A 16,972-nucleotide genomic window follows, 5' to 3' on the forward strand; every position below is an offset into this window, starting at 1 on the left:
GGTTTTTCGTTTATCGCTGATGGTTTTGGAACGTAAGCACCGCGATAAACGGGGGGATTACTGTACAGTGATTTTTTTAAATGAGAAAAAAACATTGTTCTTGGCCGATGCATATTGTGGAACACAATATGTTTATTTTTTTGCCATTGTAGCCCATCCACATCAAGTCTTATGGTGTCTTGTGTGTACTCGTGCTTTTCTTTTTTAGATTCCAAATAATTTCTAGAGTTGAGTGTGAAAAATAGTGTATAACATTTTTTAAACAGTATTTCTTCATTAAATTTGTGACAATGAAAAGTCTTAGAAATTCCAATTTTGACCACTGTCTATGAAATTTAAGTGAGACCAAAGAAAATATCTGTGTCAGACTTTTGATATTGCTTGTAGGTTCATCCACATCCAAATTATGTCTAGCGTGTGTGTGTGTGTGTGTGCGTGTGTGTTTATATATAAACACACACGCACACACACACACTGGCTAGACATAATTTTATGGCCATCAATCAGGCATAACATTGTGACCATCTGCCTAATAATATTGTGTTGGTCCCGCTTTTGCTGCCAAAACACTCCTGATCCGTCGAGCATTAACAGCATTACCGTCCACAGCAATTTGAGCTACAGTTGCTTGTCTGTTGTATCGGAACACACGGGCCAGCCTTCGCTCCCCACGTGCATCAGTGAGCCTCGGCCGCCCATGACCCTGTCGCCAGATCACCACTGTTCCTTCCTTGGTTGACTTTTGATAGATGATATATCTATCAAAAGTCCATTATATATTGGGGCTGCAGCTATCGATTATTTTAGTAATTATCGGTTAAGAATGACTTTTTCTTCATTTAATAGAAATACTAAATCAAAAATTACCAAGTAATTTGTTTCCTTTTTAGAAAGATTTCAGTATGTAGTATATATAGTATGTAGTTTATCATAATGTGTGTAGCAACAGAACAATTACAACCAAACTAGTTTAGTTGGATTGTAGTTAAACCGCACTTATTGATTTGCTTACCTTTAATTGAGGTGATGTCATAAAGGTTTTCTGTAATTGAACTGAATAGGTCCTGAACTGATTTCAGTACAGGGGGGAATCTCCAGTGCAGCTTAAAATGATAATCTAAAGGACATATTATAAGGATATTGACGTTGTATGTATTTTATGGCTACAATTAACCAAGGAGTTTTATAGTTCTTGGTTCTGAGAGTTTGATAAATTGTGCACAATGATGTGTATTTAATTATTATTAATTATGAATATTTATACATGAAAGTGAGTTCTCAGAAATGTATCCAAATCTGTGGACTGCTGATACTGATATTCATAAATGTTTGTTATAGTCATTGAATTGTGCAATGGATTATAGAAAAAAGAGAACCACAAAAAAAGTCATACTTTCATTACTTGTCCTGTGGGTATAGTGGCTGTCTGTCGAAGCACTCCTGGATTCAACCCGGCCTCCTGCTTAATTCTCCTTCTCTCTGACTCCCTCATTTCGACCCAGATTACTGTCTTGTCTGGATTTGCTAGATAAAATATAATATTTACTTTTAGTGAATGTACCCGACAAGGCTTGTAAGTCCTTCCCCTTTTTCTCACCTTTCTGTTAAAATCGGACGTCCTGAAAAGATGGAATTGGGAAAGGGAATGAAAAAACTGTCCTCTGGGTTTTGAAGCCACCGCTAGCCTGTATGTCAGTGTACTCGAGAGAGATTTTCCAGCAGGAATCATGAAGTAGTCAGACTATGCACCTTTCCACACAACCAGAACATCCGTTGCAGGGAGTGTTTTAAAAAAAACAGAAACTGTGCTTATATACCTGAGCACCAACTCTGAAATTTTTTCTTTTTTGCACCAGTGGTTTAATTCGACTAGTGTCGAGAATCAGAAGGCCGCAGATGTCACTGATCCCTAGACCTCTTTCAAAAAGCCAGTAATAGATAGTGTGGACATCAAAGTAATCGTCAAGATTAAGTGTGTTTAGTGTGGAGACGAGGATGTGGGTGGTGTGAAGAATCGATAGCTTGTTGCTGTGGATTATCAGAGGAAAGCAGCGAGGATCCGCTGGACGTGTGATGGCAGCCAGCTGCCACCCCATCACCGGATCACACTGCGAGAGTCTATTCAGCTTCCTGTCTCACGCCGAGCACAATCTGCTGTTTGGATATTCTGGCTCCAAGAATAAAGGCCATTAACTCTGTAATGTCATGCAGAAGTGGGTTATATGACGAAAATATATTGTTTTATTATTTTATGATACATGATATGTCTCACCCTATATAGGTTTGCTACCTGATTATTTTTTTTATAAAACGTAAAAAAATATATATAACTAAATAATTGGGTCAAGATTGACATCAAACAGCTATTAAGATTAGTCATCTGTCTAATCAAAATTGGGAAGAAACCTGCACGACGGTTGCTTTATTTATTCATTTTAGTCCAAGTATGAATTCCTGTGACCACTATCGAGAACTTCCCACCTTTGAATTTTCATAATTATTCGTATGATGTAATTATAATATACTGTATTACAAGGTGCTGACAGACGTCCCAGTATGAATGGCTTTTCTGTATTAGTGTCATCATTTTATTACTATTTAAACTATTCAAACCTTCGGAACAGGTACTATTCATTATTCAAAATAGACATTGTCACAAAGCAGCTTTACAGAAATACATTATAGGGACAAACTTATAGAGACACCTGATTTTCTGCAGCCATATGTGCATGACAATGTCCCTGTGCACAGGCTCTGTGAAGATATGGTTTACATGGGTTATTGTGGAAGATCTTACATTCAATTTTTTACATTTATAGCATTTAGCAGACGCCCTTATCCAGAGCGACTTACAACTGAGCAGTTGAGGATTAGGGGCCTTGTTCAAGGGCCCAGCAGTAGCAGCTTGATGGTGCTGAGATTTAAACCTATGACCTTCCATTTCAGAGTCCAGTGCCTTAACTGTGAGCTCCAACCTTCATGAGTGGCCTAATTTAAAGCGCTGACCTCAACCTTATTGAACACCTTTGGGATGAATTAAAACGCTGACCCCTGGTGCACCCCAAGCCACCTGACCTCCTCACATCAGTACCTGACTTTACTAACACCCTTGTGGCTGAATGAGCACAAATATCCACACTCCAAAATATAATTGGACATCTTTTCAGAAGAGTGGAGGCTATTATATGGGGACACCCGACTTATTCAGCCATATGTGGTTCTTCCCCATTTGAGGCACACAGTTGTATAGGTGGCATTAAATTTTCTCTTCATTTGAACTTGATGGGGACTGAATGTTCTAATAAAGCACATAGGAATTTTATGTTTAGGTGTCCACAGATTTTTGTCCATATAACGTATATAGATTACAATGTCAATTTTAAAATGTATATATTTGTCTCTATACATTTATCCGTAATAAGTGAGCCGGAGGGACTGTGGCAACGAGCAACTCCTGGACTATAAGAATCCTGGAAGAAACCTTAAGATAAACCAGTCTAAACCAAGAAAAATTGGGTGACACCAGATTCGAAATATTATAAATAAGTGCAATCTAAACATTATTAATAATTCCCTTCTATCACTGTGTACTTCATGGTTATAAATTGCAAATGTGTCGCCAGGAAATTCGCTCTGAAACACCCTTAGGCATTCAACATACTGTGTTGAAAATAAACTCAAAATGAATTCTACCATGGTATGTATTCATAGGTTACATTAATTATGTATACGAGGTTCATAGTCTCTTGCTGTATCCTCCTGAGCCTGTGTTTTTTGTTGTTGTTGTTGTGTTTAAGTTTGGAAGGACCGAAATGATCGAGAACACCCTGAATCCTGACTTTGTGAGGAAATTTGTTTTGGATTACTTTTTCGAGGAGAAGCAGAACCTCAGATTTGATGTGTAAGTGGGAAATATTTTCATTACTAGACTAGACTTATAGCTTTAAACAAAAACTTGCAGTGTTTCAGTGCATTAATGTGTAATACTTGAAATTGTGAGAAATAGTTATTTTATATATATATATATATATATATATATATATATATATATATATATATATATATATATATATATATATATATACAGGAGTGCAGAATTATTAGGCAAGTTGTATTTTGAGGATTAATTTTATTTGAGGATTTAATTTGAACAACAACCATGTTCTCAATGAACACAAAAAACTCATTAATATCAAAGCTGAATATTTTTGGAAGTAGTTTTAGTTTTAGCTATTTTAGGGGATATCTGTGTGTGCAGGTGACTATTACTGTGCATAATTATTAGGCAACTTAACAAAAACAAATTCATACCCATTTCAATTATTTATTTTACCAGTGAAACCAATATAACATCTCAACATTCACAAATATACATTTCTGACATTCAAAACCAAACAAAACAAATCAGTGACCAATATAGCCACCTTTCTTTGCAAGGACACTCAAAAGCCTGCCATCCATGGATTCTGTCAGTGTTTTGATCTGTTCACCATCAACATTGCGTGCAGCAGCAACCACAGCCTCCCAGACACTGTTCAGAGAGGTGTACTGTTTTCCTCCTTGTAAATCGCACATTTGATGATGGACCACAGGTTCTCAATGGGGTTCAGATCAGGTGAACAAGGAGGCCATATCATTAGATTTTCTTCTTTATACCCTTTCTTGCCAGCCACGCTGTGGAGTACTTGGACGTGTGTGATGGAGCATTGTCCTGCATGAAAATCATGTTTTTCTTGAAGGATGCAGACTTCTTCCTGTACCACTGCTTGAAGAAGGTGTCTTCCAGAAACTGGCAGTAGGACTGGGAGTTCAGCTTGACTCCATCCTCAACCCGAAAAGGCCCCACAAGCTCATCTTTGATGATACCAGCCCAAACCAGTACTCCACCTCCACCTTGCTGGCGCCTGAGTCGGACTGGAGCTCTCTGCCCTTTACCAATCCAGCCACGGGCCCATCCATCTGGCCCATCAAGACTCACTCTCATTTCATCAGTCCATAAAACCTTAGAAAATCAGTCTTGAGATATTTCTTGGCCCAGTCTTGACGTTTCAGCTTGTGTGTCTTGTTCAGTGGTGGTCGACTTTCTGCCTTTCTTACCTTGGCCATGTCTCTGAGTATTGCACACCTTGTGCTTTTGGGCACTCAGTGATGTTGCAGCTCTGAAATATGGCCAAACTGGTGGCAAGTGGCATCTTGGCAGCTGCACGCTTGACTTTTCTCAGTTCACGGGCAGTTATTTTGCGCCTTGGTTTTTCCACACGCTTCTTGCGACCCTGTTGACTATTTTGAATGAAACGCTTGATTGTTCGATGATCACGCTCAGAAGCTTGGCTATTTTAAGACTGCTGCATCCTCTGCAATATATCTCACTATTTTTGACTTTTCTGAGCCTGTCAAGTCCTTCTTTTGACCCATTTTGCCAAAGGAAAGGAAGTTGCCTAATAATTATGCACACCTGATATAGGGTGTTGATGTCATTAGACCACACCCTTCTCATTACAGAGATGCACATCACCTAATATGCTTAATTGGTAGTAGGCTTTCCAGCCTATACAGCTTGGAGTAAGACAACATGCATAACGAGGATGATGTGGTCAAAATACTCATTTGCCTAATAATTCTGCACTCCTGTATATATATATATATATATATATATATATATATATATATATATATATATATATATATATATATATATATATATATATATATATATATATATATATATAAACAGAATCATTAGCATTTGTAATCATCAACATTTGATTTTCCTATTAAAATAAAAAATATATATATTTTTTGCATAAGTTTTAGTATCTTTTGCACCACAAAAGGTTGTAATTCTGAAAAGCTAATGGTGGAAATCTCAAATAATGCTAAAGTTGAAAAGACAGCAGAAGCAGAAAGTCTGTACCATACTGTAGGTCTGAAAGGGTTAACATAATTGCTTTTCCGTCCCTTTTTCCTGCTGAAACAGCACCTGTCATAAAGAATATAACACTTTCTGTCCTTGGTCTTACAGGCAAAACGTTTTTTGTTGGTATTTTATTGCTACGTTGTGTCTAGATAATTTTTTCTGTATGGATAAATCTTTCCCTGTATGGATTTAGTGTTATTATTTATTCGAGTGACTGATGCAACAAATTCTGTATGGTTACAGGTATAATGTGGACTCTAGAAGTTCAAATATCTCGAAGCATGTAAGTATGTATACTCTGTACAATACATTTATATTAATTATATTACATTTTTTAAATATACACCGCTGAATGTTGGTTGTTTTTACTCTGATTTCTTCGGCTATTCTGGGGATGTGGATGACAGAAAGTAAGTTATGTAAATGTTATATCAATGTTTTGCTTGTCATTTTGCATAGCATTGTAATTGTTGCCCTTCTCATTCAAACCTACACTTTGCCATAAACCCCTGAGCTAAAGCAAGAACATGAAACAGTCAGTGTTTCAGAGTCAATTCCTTCGTTTATGTCTCATCTTTTGCTTCTTTTCTTGTTGCTGTAACTGTCATAGACTCATCAAATTCATTGCTTTTAGGTTGCGTCAGTTAGGCATCATCTGTGTTTTAATTCTGTGAGGTGAGTGCTTGAATGTGAATGCTGATATTGTCTAGACAGCGCTGCCACTGTGTATTCTCAATGACCCACATTACTTTGTAACCGATGAGTGCGTGTCTTTCTCAGTCCTTCCTGGGCCAGACTTTCTGCACTCTGGGAGAGATCATTGGCTCGTCTGGAGCTCGTCTGGAGAGAGCGCTGTCGTAAGTTTCCTCTAGTTTTATTCTGGAGCTCAGCTGTATTATTTTTAGACGTTGGGAACAAGCACTGATTTCCTATTCATGCCACAGATTTCAGAGTCAGAAGAATTCATAACCAGTAGTATGGTTTTAAACACTCTCAAAATGGCAGATTTGCTTAAACAATCAAAACAAAATTGCTCCAAAATGCTGCTGAAAAATCAATTTGTGTCTTTAATATGCATTGAGGCTGTGAATTTAATATAAACATAATGTCTAAATATTCATGGCTTACTTAAATTGACATTTTATGCTTGTAAAAATAAGAAAGATTTTACAATGTTCTTGTTTGTTTCTTTACTTGCAATATATATAAAATAAAAGTAACTTTGCCAGGGATACTGTATGTGGTTCTATTGCAAACTGTCTATTATATTGACATGATAATGAGCGGTCTGTTATAGAGTTCTGACCTCAACCCTATTGAATTTTGGGATGAATTAGAATGCTAACTGCTGACTGCAAAATTACCTCTAAAGCAATGCTGGCAGCACTCATGCATATGTTTTTTGAAGCCACCTTCTGCACCTGACACACAGCATGAGGATTGAACTTTTTTGACTGACCCTTGTGAGGCCTGTTTCGAGGGAAACTCATCTTGGAAAACCTCTGTATAACCCTGGCCAGTGTACTGTAACATCTGCAAGTGACGTATGTAACCATGGTTCCCTGAGGGGAAACGCTTTGGGAACAAGTGTCCGATCAAGCCATACTGACCAATCCCTGACTAAAGTGGACAGCCACAGCTATGGCGAAGGACAGAGGGGCTAGTAGTGGCACTAAGGTCGAGGCGATAGAACCTGACAAAGGTCAGCGGGGTGGACCAGCCTGCATCAACAGGGAGGACAAGGCCTTAAAGGCAGCCACACTTTGAGTGGAGTGCGCTCTGACCCAGAAAGGAGCGGGGAGACCAGGGGACTGCTGCTCGTCTGCTTATTCCCAGGGACACCTCTTCTCGGAGGGCTATAGCAGACGAAAAGCTGCGCCGACTTCCTCCACAGTTGTGTTCTGTGGACGTATATATCCATTGCTTACACAGGACACAGTCGGTTAAGCTTCTCCTGGTCTGGGGCCTAAAAGGGAAGAGGAGAGATTGCCTGGAGCCTAACAAGTTGTGAGACAACCGAGGGTACTTTAGGAACCTACTTGGTTCTAGGGTAGAGAAAGGCACTGGCCAAGCCTGGAATAAACTCCAGGAAAGAAAAGGGCCACAAAGAGGGCGTGAAGGGGGGAGAGTTAATGGATTTCAATTGGACGATTTCCTGAAAGGGAACTTACATTCAGGGTGTTACCGAGCTTCTTATAGTCTCAGACATCTTTGTGGAGAGCAACAATTATAATTCCCAATCCTCAGAGAGTCTTTACCATGAGGTACCATGTTGAACATCCAGTGGTCAGTATGAGAGAATTGTACTCAAAACACCAAATTTTACTGTGCTCTAATACAAGATACACACATTTGTATGGTCCTGACAAGCGGACAAAAATATGAACATGATGAATAGGACATGTGGCTTTGCATGGTTACACGGCATATAGCTGTTATCACTTAGGGTGTACTTACTTTTGTTTCCGGTTATTTAGACAATAATGACTGTATGTTGAGTTATTTTCAGAGAGCAGTAAATCTGAACTACGATACAAACTGCACATTGATATTCTGAAATACATCCAAGTTTCATTTCTATATTTTTGTTCTTCAATATATATTACAACCATTGTTATCTAGTATTGCCTTAATCCTCCTGGGCATGGAAAACAAATCTTATTTCCGGTATGGAGTGAGTAGCCACAGTGACACTGCGCTAACTCTAGTTCATTTTTTTTATACCTGTTATTGTTGTGTATGTTTTTAAGTTTAATAATAATAACAATTATAATAATAATTGAGCAGCGAAGACTAAACAAACTTGCAGTCCCCAATAAAAAAAAATCAGATTAAAGCATTTCTGACATACAGTACAGAGGTAGACTTTTCTTAATCTTAGGACCGGCGACCTGGTTTAAGCTTATATCGTTGTATATTTTTTTGTATATTTGCAAAATTATGTAATTCGCATAGCATCAAGTTCGTAAACCAAATTCCTTGCTGTACTGCATGGAATGATAGCTGCAGATAAAATCATGGTATATTTTGGTCAAAAATGGTATATATTGGTTAAATATCTGTATTTATAAAACATTTTGGGTTTGTAACATAACTAAATATTTGTCCGTTAATGGCTGCATTTATATAAAAAATGGTTTAAGTAAAACTGTTAAGTATTAAGTATTCCTTTATTCATTACTCAATTCTGGATACTGTTAATGGCTTTTGAATGACCTCTTTTTTTTTTTTGAAAAATGGGCTTTACTTGGATAACCCCTGACAGATTATGCTATTTATACTCTATACAAACACAAAGCAGACACATTCTAAACCTTTTTCACTGATCTTTTTTTGTGTGTGTGTTTTTGTGTGTATATGCCTTATCATGGCTGTGCACCCAGTGGCTCTATGCTCAGACTGCACAGCTCTGGCAGATGTAAAAAAAAAACAAAAAAAACAGAGAGGGATGTGTGAGAAAGGCACTGAGTAACCATGGAAATTCACTGGTGGTATAAAACAGTCCAACATGCCTGTCACATCTGTCCCTATTTATTTTTTTAAGACAGAACACTGAGAAATGCCTTGTTTACTGGTGGGATCTGCAGTTATTTCCTACAAATGGCCATCATATTATGAATTTCAAAATGTTCGGAGTTTGTCCAAACATGACAACTCAATGTAGTCTGGCCCAATACAATTTCAATGAGATTCAGTGATGTGACACAGATTTGCTGATGTGGTACATTTGGCAGATGTCCTTATTCAGAGCGACTTAAAGCACAGCTTTATACAGCGTGTCCCAAAAATCTCCATACTTAGGAGACTATGATTGCCAGCACCACGTTAGTCGTGAGTTCTTCAGTGGATTTTTGTGAACGTTCACATCGCGGATGGTCCTCAACACTTCCAATCTAGTTAATGTGTTAATAAGTTTGGTGACGGTGTTATGTGTGATGTGCTTGTCATGTTTTTTGTTGACTGCAGCCTCTTTTCCCGATCCATCCATGAAAATGCTATTGATATGTACTTCTTTTTATCAGAAGCATTAAGTGTTAAGGCTTCCAAAAAAATTTACAAAAATTCTAAAAGATATTTTGCTAAAAAGGTCCAATGCATGGAGACTTTTGGGACACCCTGTAGTTTCCATCAAAGCACATCCCAATGCAAGTACAATTAGGTCAGTGTCTAAGAATACTATCAAACCTTAGAAAGCAGGGGAGTTACAAAATCAGATTTTCACAGTATGATAAACAATTCAGTGAAATATCAGTTTTATTGTATATATAGTAATACATTTGACAGTGAGCATATATAAAAAAACCCATCAAACTAATTGTTCTTCTTTCTTAGATCGATAATGTTGTGTAGTAATTTTTTGTGTAAGCCTACGAGGTGTTTGGAAACACCTTCTCCTTGAGTGTTATTTCTTTCTTTATTTCATATTTTCAACATTGTACTTTAATACTGAAGAAAGAGCATGTATGGAATTATGTAAGAAACAAAAAAGTGTTAAACAACCCAGAATGTGTTTTATATTTTAGATTGTCCAATTTAGCTATATTTAGTTTTGATGACAATATCATGTGCTTCTCTCTTCAGAATCATGAGGTAGTCACCTGGAATGGTATATAATTCAGACGTGTGTCTTGTCAATAGTTCATTTGTGACATTTTTGCCTTCTTAATGTGCTTTAGACCATCAGCTGTCTTGTGCAGAGGAAAGGGCGAGTATACAGTCAATAGCCCCTTTAGTGCTACTACAAATACTTATGGTAAGAAACATTTATTTAAGAGAAAAGATGGAGAAATCCAAATAATCTCAAGAATTTTTAATGTATCCCCAAGTGCAGTTTTAAAAACCATCAAACCCTATGACAAGCAGGCTCTCAAGAGAAAATCTCAGAAAAGAATGACCAAGAGCTACCTCTGCTGCAGAGGATACCTTTAATAGAAATTCCAGCCTCAGAAACTGCTGATTTAAATAACTGCTTCTCTGAGTTCAAGTGGCAGACATTTCAACATCCACATTTCTGAGGAGACGGTCAGGCATTTATGGTCAAATTGGAACAAATAAACCATTACTTCAAAATAACAACAAGCAGAAGATGGTTGCTTGGGCTAAGAAACATAAGAAATAGACCTTAGATCAGTGCAAAAAGTGTCCTTTGGTCTGATTAGTCGACATTTGAGATTTTTGATTTTAACTGAGTGTTAGATATGAGCAGACGGTTCCTGAATGTATGGTTCCCACTGTGAAGTATGGAGGAGGGGGTATGATGTGTGGCAGTGCTTCGCTGTTGGTGATTTAGTCAAAATTAAGGGGGCAAATTTAACCAGCATGACTACCACAGCATTTGAGTGAATCCAACTTGATCCGATCTGTTTTGCAGTTAGTAGGAGCATAATTTTTTTCCAATAGGACAAATGTACCACTAGGTTATATAAGAGCTGTTTGTTCAAGAAGGAGAGTGATGGAGTGCTGCATCAGATGACCTGGCTTCCTAATCACCTGATCTAAAGCCAGTTGAAATGGTTTAGGATGAGTTGGACCAGAGAGCGAAGGAAAAGTTGGACTACCTCATGACTTGTTTAACACTTTTTTGTGTTTACTACATGTGTATTCCAATTCCATCTATGTTCTTTTATAGTTTGGATGTCTACTTCTGTATTAATGTACAATGTTAAAAATTTTAAAAGTAAAGGACTGAAATAGAAACCAATGAAAGAAAGTGTGTCTAAGGATTTGATTTGACTAAATCCATTAGTGTCCAGTTTAATAAATAAGGTTTATTGTTAATATTTATAATTTCTTTGTGTTTTTTTTTTAACAATGCACAAGTCTTTTTAGTGAGAAAAGGCAAAAAAAACGAGTGTGTTGCTCAGTTTAGGCCAGAAATAGAGCTGTTTTCTGAACATGTTCTGAACATGCTTTGAGTGCAGGAGCTACATTAATGTTGCAAGTTTACAACAGTAGTTTTCAGTTAGCGCTGTAGCATGATTTGGGTCGAGTCCAGAGGGATGAGGTTGTGAAAGTTTTGTGCAGTTCGAGCCTGACACAAAAGTGATATGGACCAGTCAAGAAGCTTTTGTTGGGTGGAAATTTAACAGATAGACTTTAAACAGTAGGTAATAGAATACATGTAAATCTGTTGGTTATTGAACCTCTAATACATTAGGCATAACTGTAACGCCATAACAAACCTAACTGAAAGAACTTAATACATTAACAATTTTGTAAAAGATCATATTTTTTAGTAGATTTTCATATAGTATTCTTTAAATTGTGCAAAGAAATGGCAACACAAGGTGGTTTGATATGGAGAGCTATTTGATAGCCACTCCTTCAGTTAGGATGCTAGCTCCAATTTAAGAACCAGTGTTGCATAGTTATCAAACTGGTTGCTTATTGTATAAATTAAATGCTTTTACTGGTTGTTATAAAAATTTTATTTATGGGAAGAGTATTTTTTAACCTATAGATTAGCCCCGTAGCTCTAATGTAAGCAAAAATCAGATACCAAAAACATTTTAACTGCAGTATATTTGGGCAAGAAATTTTAAAATCAAATTTTTAGTTTTTGACCACCCTATTCTACATAGATTAACAATTATAGCATTTGGAAGATGCTTTTTCCAAAGCAGGTTACAAATATCTTAGGGATGATGGTTAAGGGTCTTGCTCAAGTGCCCAGCAGTGGCTGCTTGGTAGTGTTGGTGTTGAATTTCAATCAAGTCTTAACCACTGGGATACCATTTCCATTTATATTCTACAAGCCAATCTTGGAAATTTCTTTTAGATTTTTTTATTTATTTTTGCTGAACACAACTGAATATGGACCACGCTGAAGGATTAGAAGGATTATGTTAACTGCGTTATTTCGACTGCAGTCACACTTTGAAATCCGACTTATCTGTAACTTCAGATGCTTTTGTAGCTTAGCTTGGCACACACAGTGCCACTGTATTTGTGAGTATAGGATGCTGCGTGGAAGTAAAACCCCCACAATCCTCGTGGCCTTTAAGCCGTCCTGTTTCCATCGTCGCCTAAGTGGAGGGTGGTGGGGAGAAGTGGGCAGCTGTGGGCGTCTTTTACTAGGTCACCATGCCTTCCAGAGCCGGTAGGCAGGAACTAAGTGTCACTGCTGTGTGGAAGTAAAGGAAAGGAATCACGACTTTCTTACCTGCCGGTTTCTATGGCAACTCGCCAAGGTCTGTGCACTCTGCACAGGAGGCTGGGACTGCAGTTGAGCAAAAACATCTTCTTTTCCCCCATGTTTCTCTAAGATAAGGTAGCAGTGTCCTGAGGACATGACAAGACACTGAATCACACCTTGGGCATGGATTTCAGTGTAGCTCTAACATTGAGATTGCTTTGGACCCAGCTAATGTGTTTTTTTTTTTCTGCACCGGGGTTTGGACCTGGAATTTATTTTTAGCGCCAAATGTTCCCATGTTACAAATGGGCTCGAAAATTGCATGTGTTTTAGTATGAAAACATGGTCAAAGCATAATTAATTTCTCAGTCAGACATTTTTCAACCCTAAAATGGAAATAAAGTCAATTTATTAGAATGAAGTGCGACAAAAAGACCTGGTAAATAACTTGGTCCTAAATCAATATCTTTTTTTTATTGGCTCCATCGGGCTGTTTTAGGAGCATCTCGCTGATTGCCGCTCCGCACTCAAGTTAGCATACGGGCAGCATGGCCCAATTAGATAAAGAAAGAAAGTCCTGACATTTTCGTTCCAAAACACTCCCCATCCAACAGCAGCAGACCATTTATCACAGCCACAGTCCTGTCACAGGTGTGTATTGAGATATATGAGGTAGAAACAGAACTGAATAATCTGGCAAAAGCACTGAAACGCTGCCCTAAACCATTGTAAATTTATCAATAGTTTGCCTGAGCTGTTATTCCCATCTGGACTAAGTAATACAAGGTGAAAAATGGTTGCGAAAATGGCTTTATTTTGCACGTATTATCATAAAAATGTTTCACTGGCTGTAGAAAAGTCTCATGTTAGTTTCTGTACAGCATGCGAATACAGATGAAGAGGCTATAAAAGTGTGTCAGGAAGAACGATGAGGCTTTTTAAAAAAAAATTCTCATTCTTAGAGTATCCCATCAGAGTTTCAGACTTTGGCTGTTCCATCATTTCTCTCTCTCTCTCTCTCTCTCTCTCTCTCTCTCTCTCTCTCTCTCTCTCTCTCTCTCTCTCTCTCTCTCTCTCTCTCTCGTTTTCAATCAGCTGATGGTTTTGACCTCTAGGAGAAAGTGCCTGTGGGATTCTTTTAGAAAGAAATCATCCACTTCAATCATAAGTGAATAAGATGATGGGATTTCTAGCCCTGCTGTGCATGTGTGTGTGTGTGTGTGTGTGTGTGTGTGTGTGTGTGTGAGTGTGTGGATAGACTTCTGAATTGTATAAACACCCAGAAATACATAATTAGTTACACCCTGTTGCTCTTCTGAAGCGATAATTGCACAAACACTTCTGAACAGTGAAGATCCTTTTCATTACTCAGATCTGTTCTCGAGTGGTCCATCCACACCATCTCAGACTCAGCTGCTGATATTTTTCTATACTCCTCTCCAGTCATACGATTCAAAATGGCGAAGGATGCAATCTGATTGGTTCTTTCACTTTCGTGTGTATAGATTTCTGTTTAAAAGTTTTCACATTTAGAATGATGTAAGATTTTGGAGGAAGATACAGTCACAGATGTAATTTCTTCTTGAATAGGTCTTGCTGATATCAAGCAGACTTTATTGCTTGAATTATCCAAAAAATACGAATTCAAACTCCTATTTGTCTTGGACATAAAAAATATGCAAACTGTCCTTACTATAGGGTCCACACTACAAAGGTTTCAGCTTCTTGCCGCACTCATCGTCTTGTTTGTAGTCATTAGAGATTTTTGAGTGATTTCCTCACTAAAGCCACCTCTTTGTCCTCCTGCTTTTAAAAAGATTCGCTTTTTGGATAAAAGATTTTCCACATTTATTTTGGTGGATTCGCTCTTTCACAGAACAAGAAACAAAAAACAACGGACTACTACTAAAAAAATACTTAACAAACTTAGAACAGTTTGCACAAATGCATACAAGACAAATGTTTACTGGACAGGAAATGCTACAAAATGTAAAAACTTTTGTAAATGTTTGTAAAATTGTAAACGTTTGATATTATCTCCTGAAATAAAAAATGGTAAAATGGTAATAGATAGAGAAAAAATTGTAAAAAACAAAGAAAATTATCATGAGCATTGTTACAAAATTCCCCAGGTTTGTCATATAATGCAGTGGTCCACAACCGGGTCAATTGGCACCAGGCCATTCTATCCATTTCGAACTTAGTCACTAAATCGGTTTTACAAAAAACTCAAGTACACTCTTACAATATTCCTGTAGTTTAGTGCACAGCCATAGTGTGTGCCAATGATCCCCTTTATTATTTTGCATCTGTTGCAGAGCGAAGAAAGCTTTTTTTTAGATTCATATGTATTTAGGTTTTGAGCTGGATCAAATAATGCATTAGGGATTAGTGAAGTGAAAACTCTGAGATTGTTGACCGAAAGGTTGTGATTTTAAGTCCCAGCACTTCCAAGTTGCTCCTGGGCTCTTCAAAGCCCTCGACTGCTCAGTTGTATAAATAAGATAAATATAATTTGCTCTGGAAAAGGATGTCTGCCAAGTGTTAACACCTCACATTAATTGAACAAGCATGTATGTTCCCAAGGCATTGTTGCTCTCTGAATTCATCCCTGAACCTAGTTACTATATGCTCCAGTGAAATATTTCTACAAACTCTAGTTTACTTACTCCTAAGACCACTGAAGCTCTGTGCTTTCATTTTCCATGCCATGTGTCCTCTTCAGAACTACAGAAGTCGTCGTCCGGTTTATCATTTTTATTTTTACTGACCTCTTCACTGAGGTCACTTCCCTGCCCTACTACTGCTGCTGCAAAAATAAAGTACAAAACTCACTCCAGGGCTTTGCGGTAAATTGTCTGTGAGCTATGCCTCATAACTACACACCTGCACCATGTTGTTTTTCTCTATCAGTCCATACAGATATTCTATCAGATATTCTCACCGAGGTCATACATATCGAATGGTTCTTTTTTTTTTTCTGGTCGAAAGAAAAAACTTTGTACATTTTCAAGAGATATAATAAGGAATCATAAATGACTCATACATAAGCGAGTCAGAAGTTACTTAGGCTTGATTGCCATTCTGTTCTCTCCAAATTGTCAGAATTTTACAGTCTAATTGGCCACATTCTGTTATCACCTGGTGTCTTCTCTCGCAGCATGACTCAGCATATTGATCACTTTCACTGTTTTCCTCTCTTTCTTTCTTTCTTTCTTTCTTTCTTTCTTTCTTTCTTTCTTTCTTTCTTTCTTTCTTCCCTTTTTCACGAAAGTTGATTTCTCATTAAATATTTATCATTATCTAATATTTTTCTTTATGTACTCTAGCACACTTCTCTCTCTCGCTCTCTCGCTCTCTCTCTCCTTTTTTTTTTTTGTCAAAAGCACATAATTTCAGAACACTTCTCTCTTAATAAATCAGGCTTATTAAAAATTCCAGGCTGCATGAATACATTTGAATATTGTATTCGTAATTTCCCCATGCCTTTATATCCTAGTCTAGCATCACTAGCATTTGTAACGCTTAGCTAGCCAGCTCGCATTCTTTTTCACTACAGGGATTTCATTATCAGCCTTGATTTGCATCATTATCTGCTCAGGGCCACCTTGTCGAATATAATGCTACCCATAACAACCTACACTATTATGCTCATCATTAAATCTGGCCAAGTTAGTATTCTAACTTAGCGCACAGTTTCTCCAGCTGAAAGTTTCCGTCTGCATCGAAAGCACGGGTCCAAATTTTTGGAGCTTTATTTAATGAGACAGCTAACCGAGCTCACAGTGTTCCCCTCGGAATCGTTCGAATTCAGAAACTTGGGACTGATTAGTCTCAGTACTAAAAAAAAAAGTGAAAAAAACAAATTCATCAGTGCTTCATTATGTAAAAAAATTTATTATAACCGTGCTTGTTTTTAA

The 16,972-nt window shown here is 37.5% G+C and overlaps 1 protein-coding gene across 2 annotated transcripts in view; it reads left to right on the forward strand.

Annotated features, from left to right (window-relative positions):
* Positions 1-16,972, forward strand: part of cpne9 (copine family member IX) — a 51,584-nt gene that overhangs the window by 13,789 nt on the left and 20,823 nt on the right. For both annotated transcript variants that reach the window (XM_046869894.1, XM_046869895.1), the window contains exons 4-7: positions 3,798-3,901; positions 6,161-6,200; positions 6,325-6,327; positions 6,698-6,774. In XM_046869894.1, the coding sequence (XP_046725850.1) occupies positions 3,798-3,901; positions 6,161-6,200; positions 6,325-6,327; positions 6,698-6,774 (224 nt within the window). The remainder of the gene's footprint in view (positions 1-3,797; positions 3,902-6,160; positions 6,201-6,324; positions 6,328-6,697; positions 6,775-16,972) is intronic.

Source organism: Silurus meridionalis, chromosome 16 (assembly GCF_014805685.1).
Source record: "Silurus meridionalis isolate SWU-2019-XX chromosome 16, ASM1480568v1, whole genome shotgun sequence".
Classification (NCBI taxonomy): Eukaryota; Metazoa; Chordata; class Actinopteri; order Siluriformes; family Siluridae; genus Silurus; species Silurus meridionalis.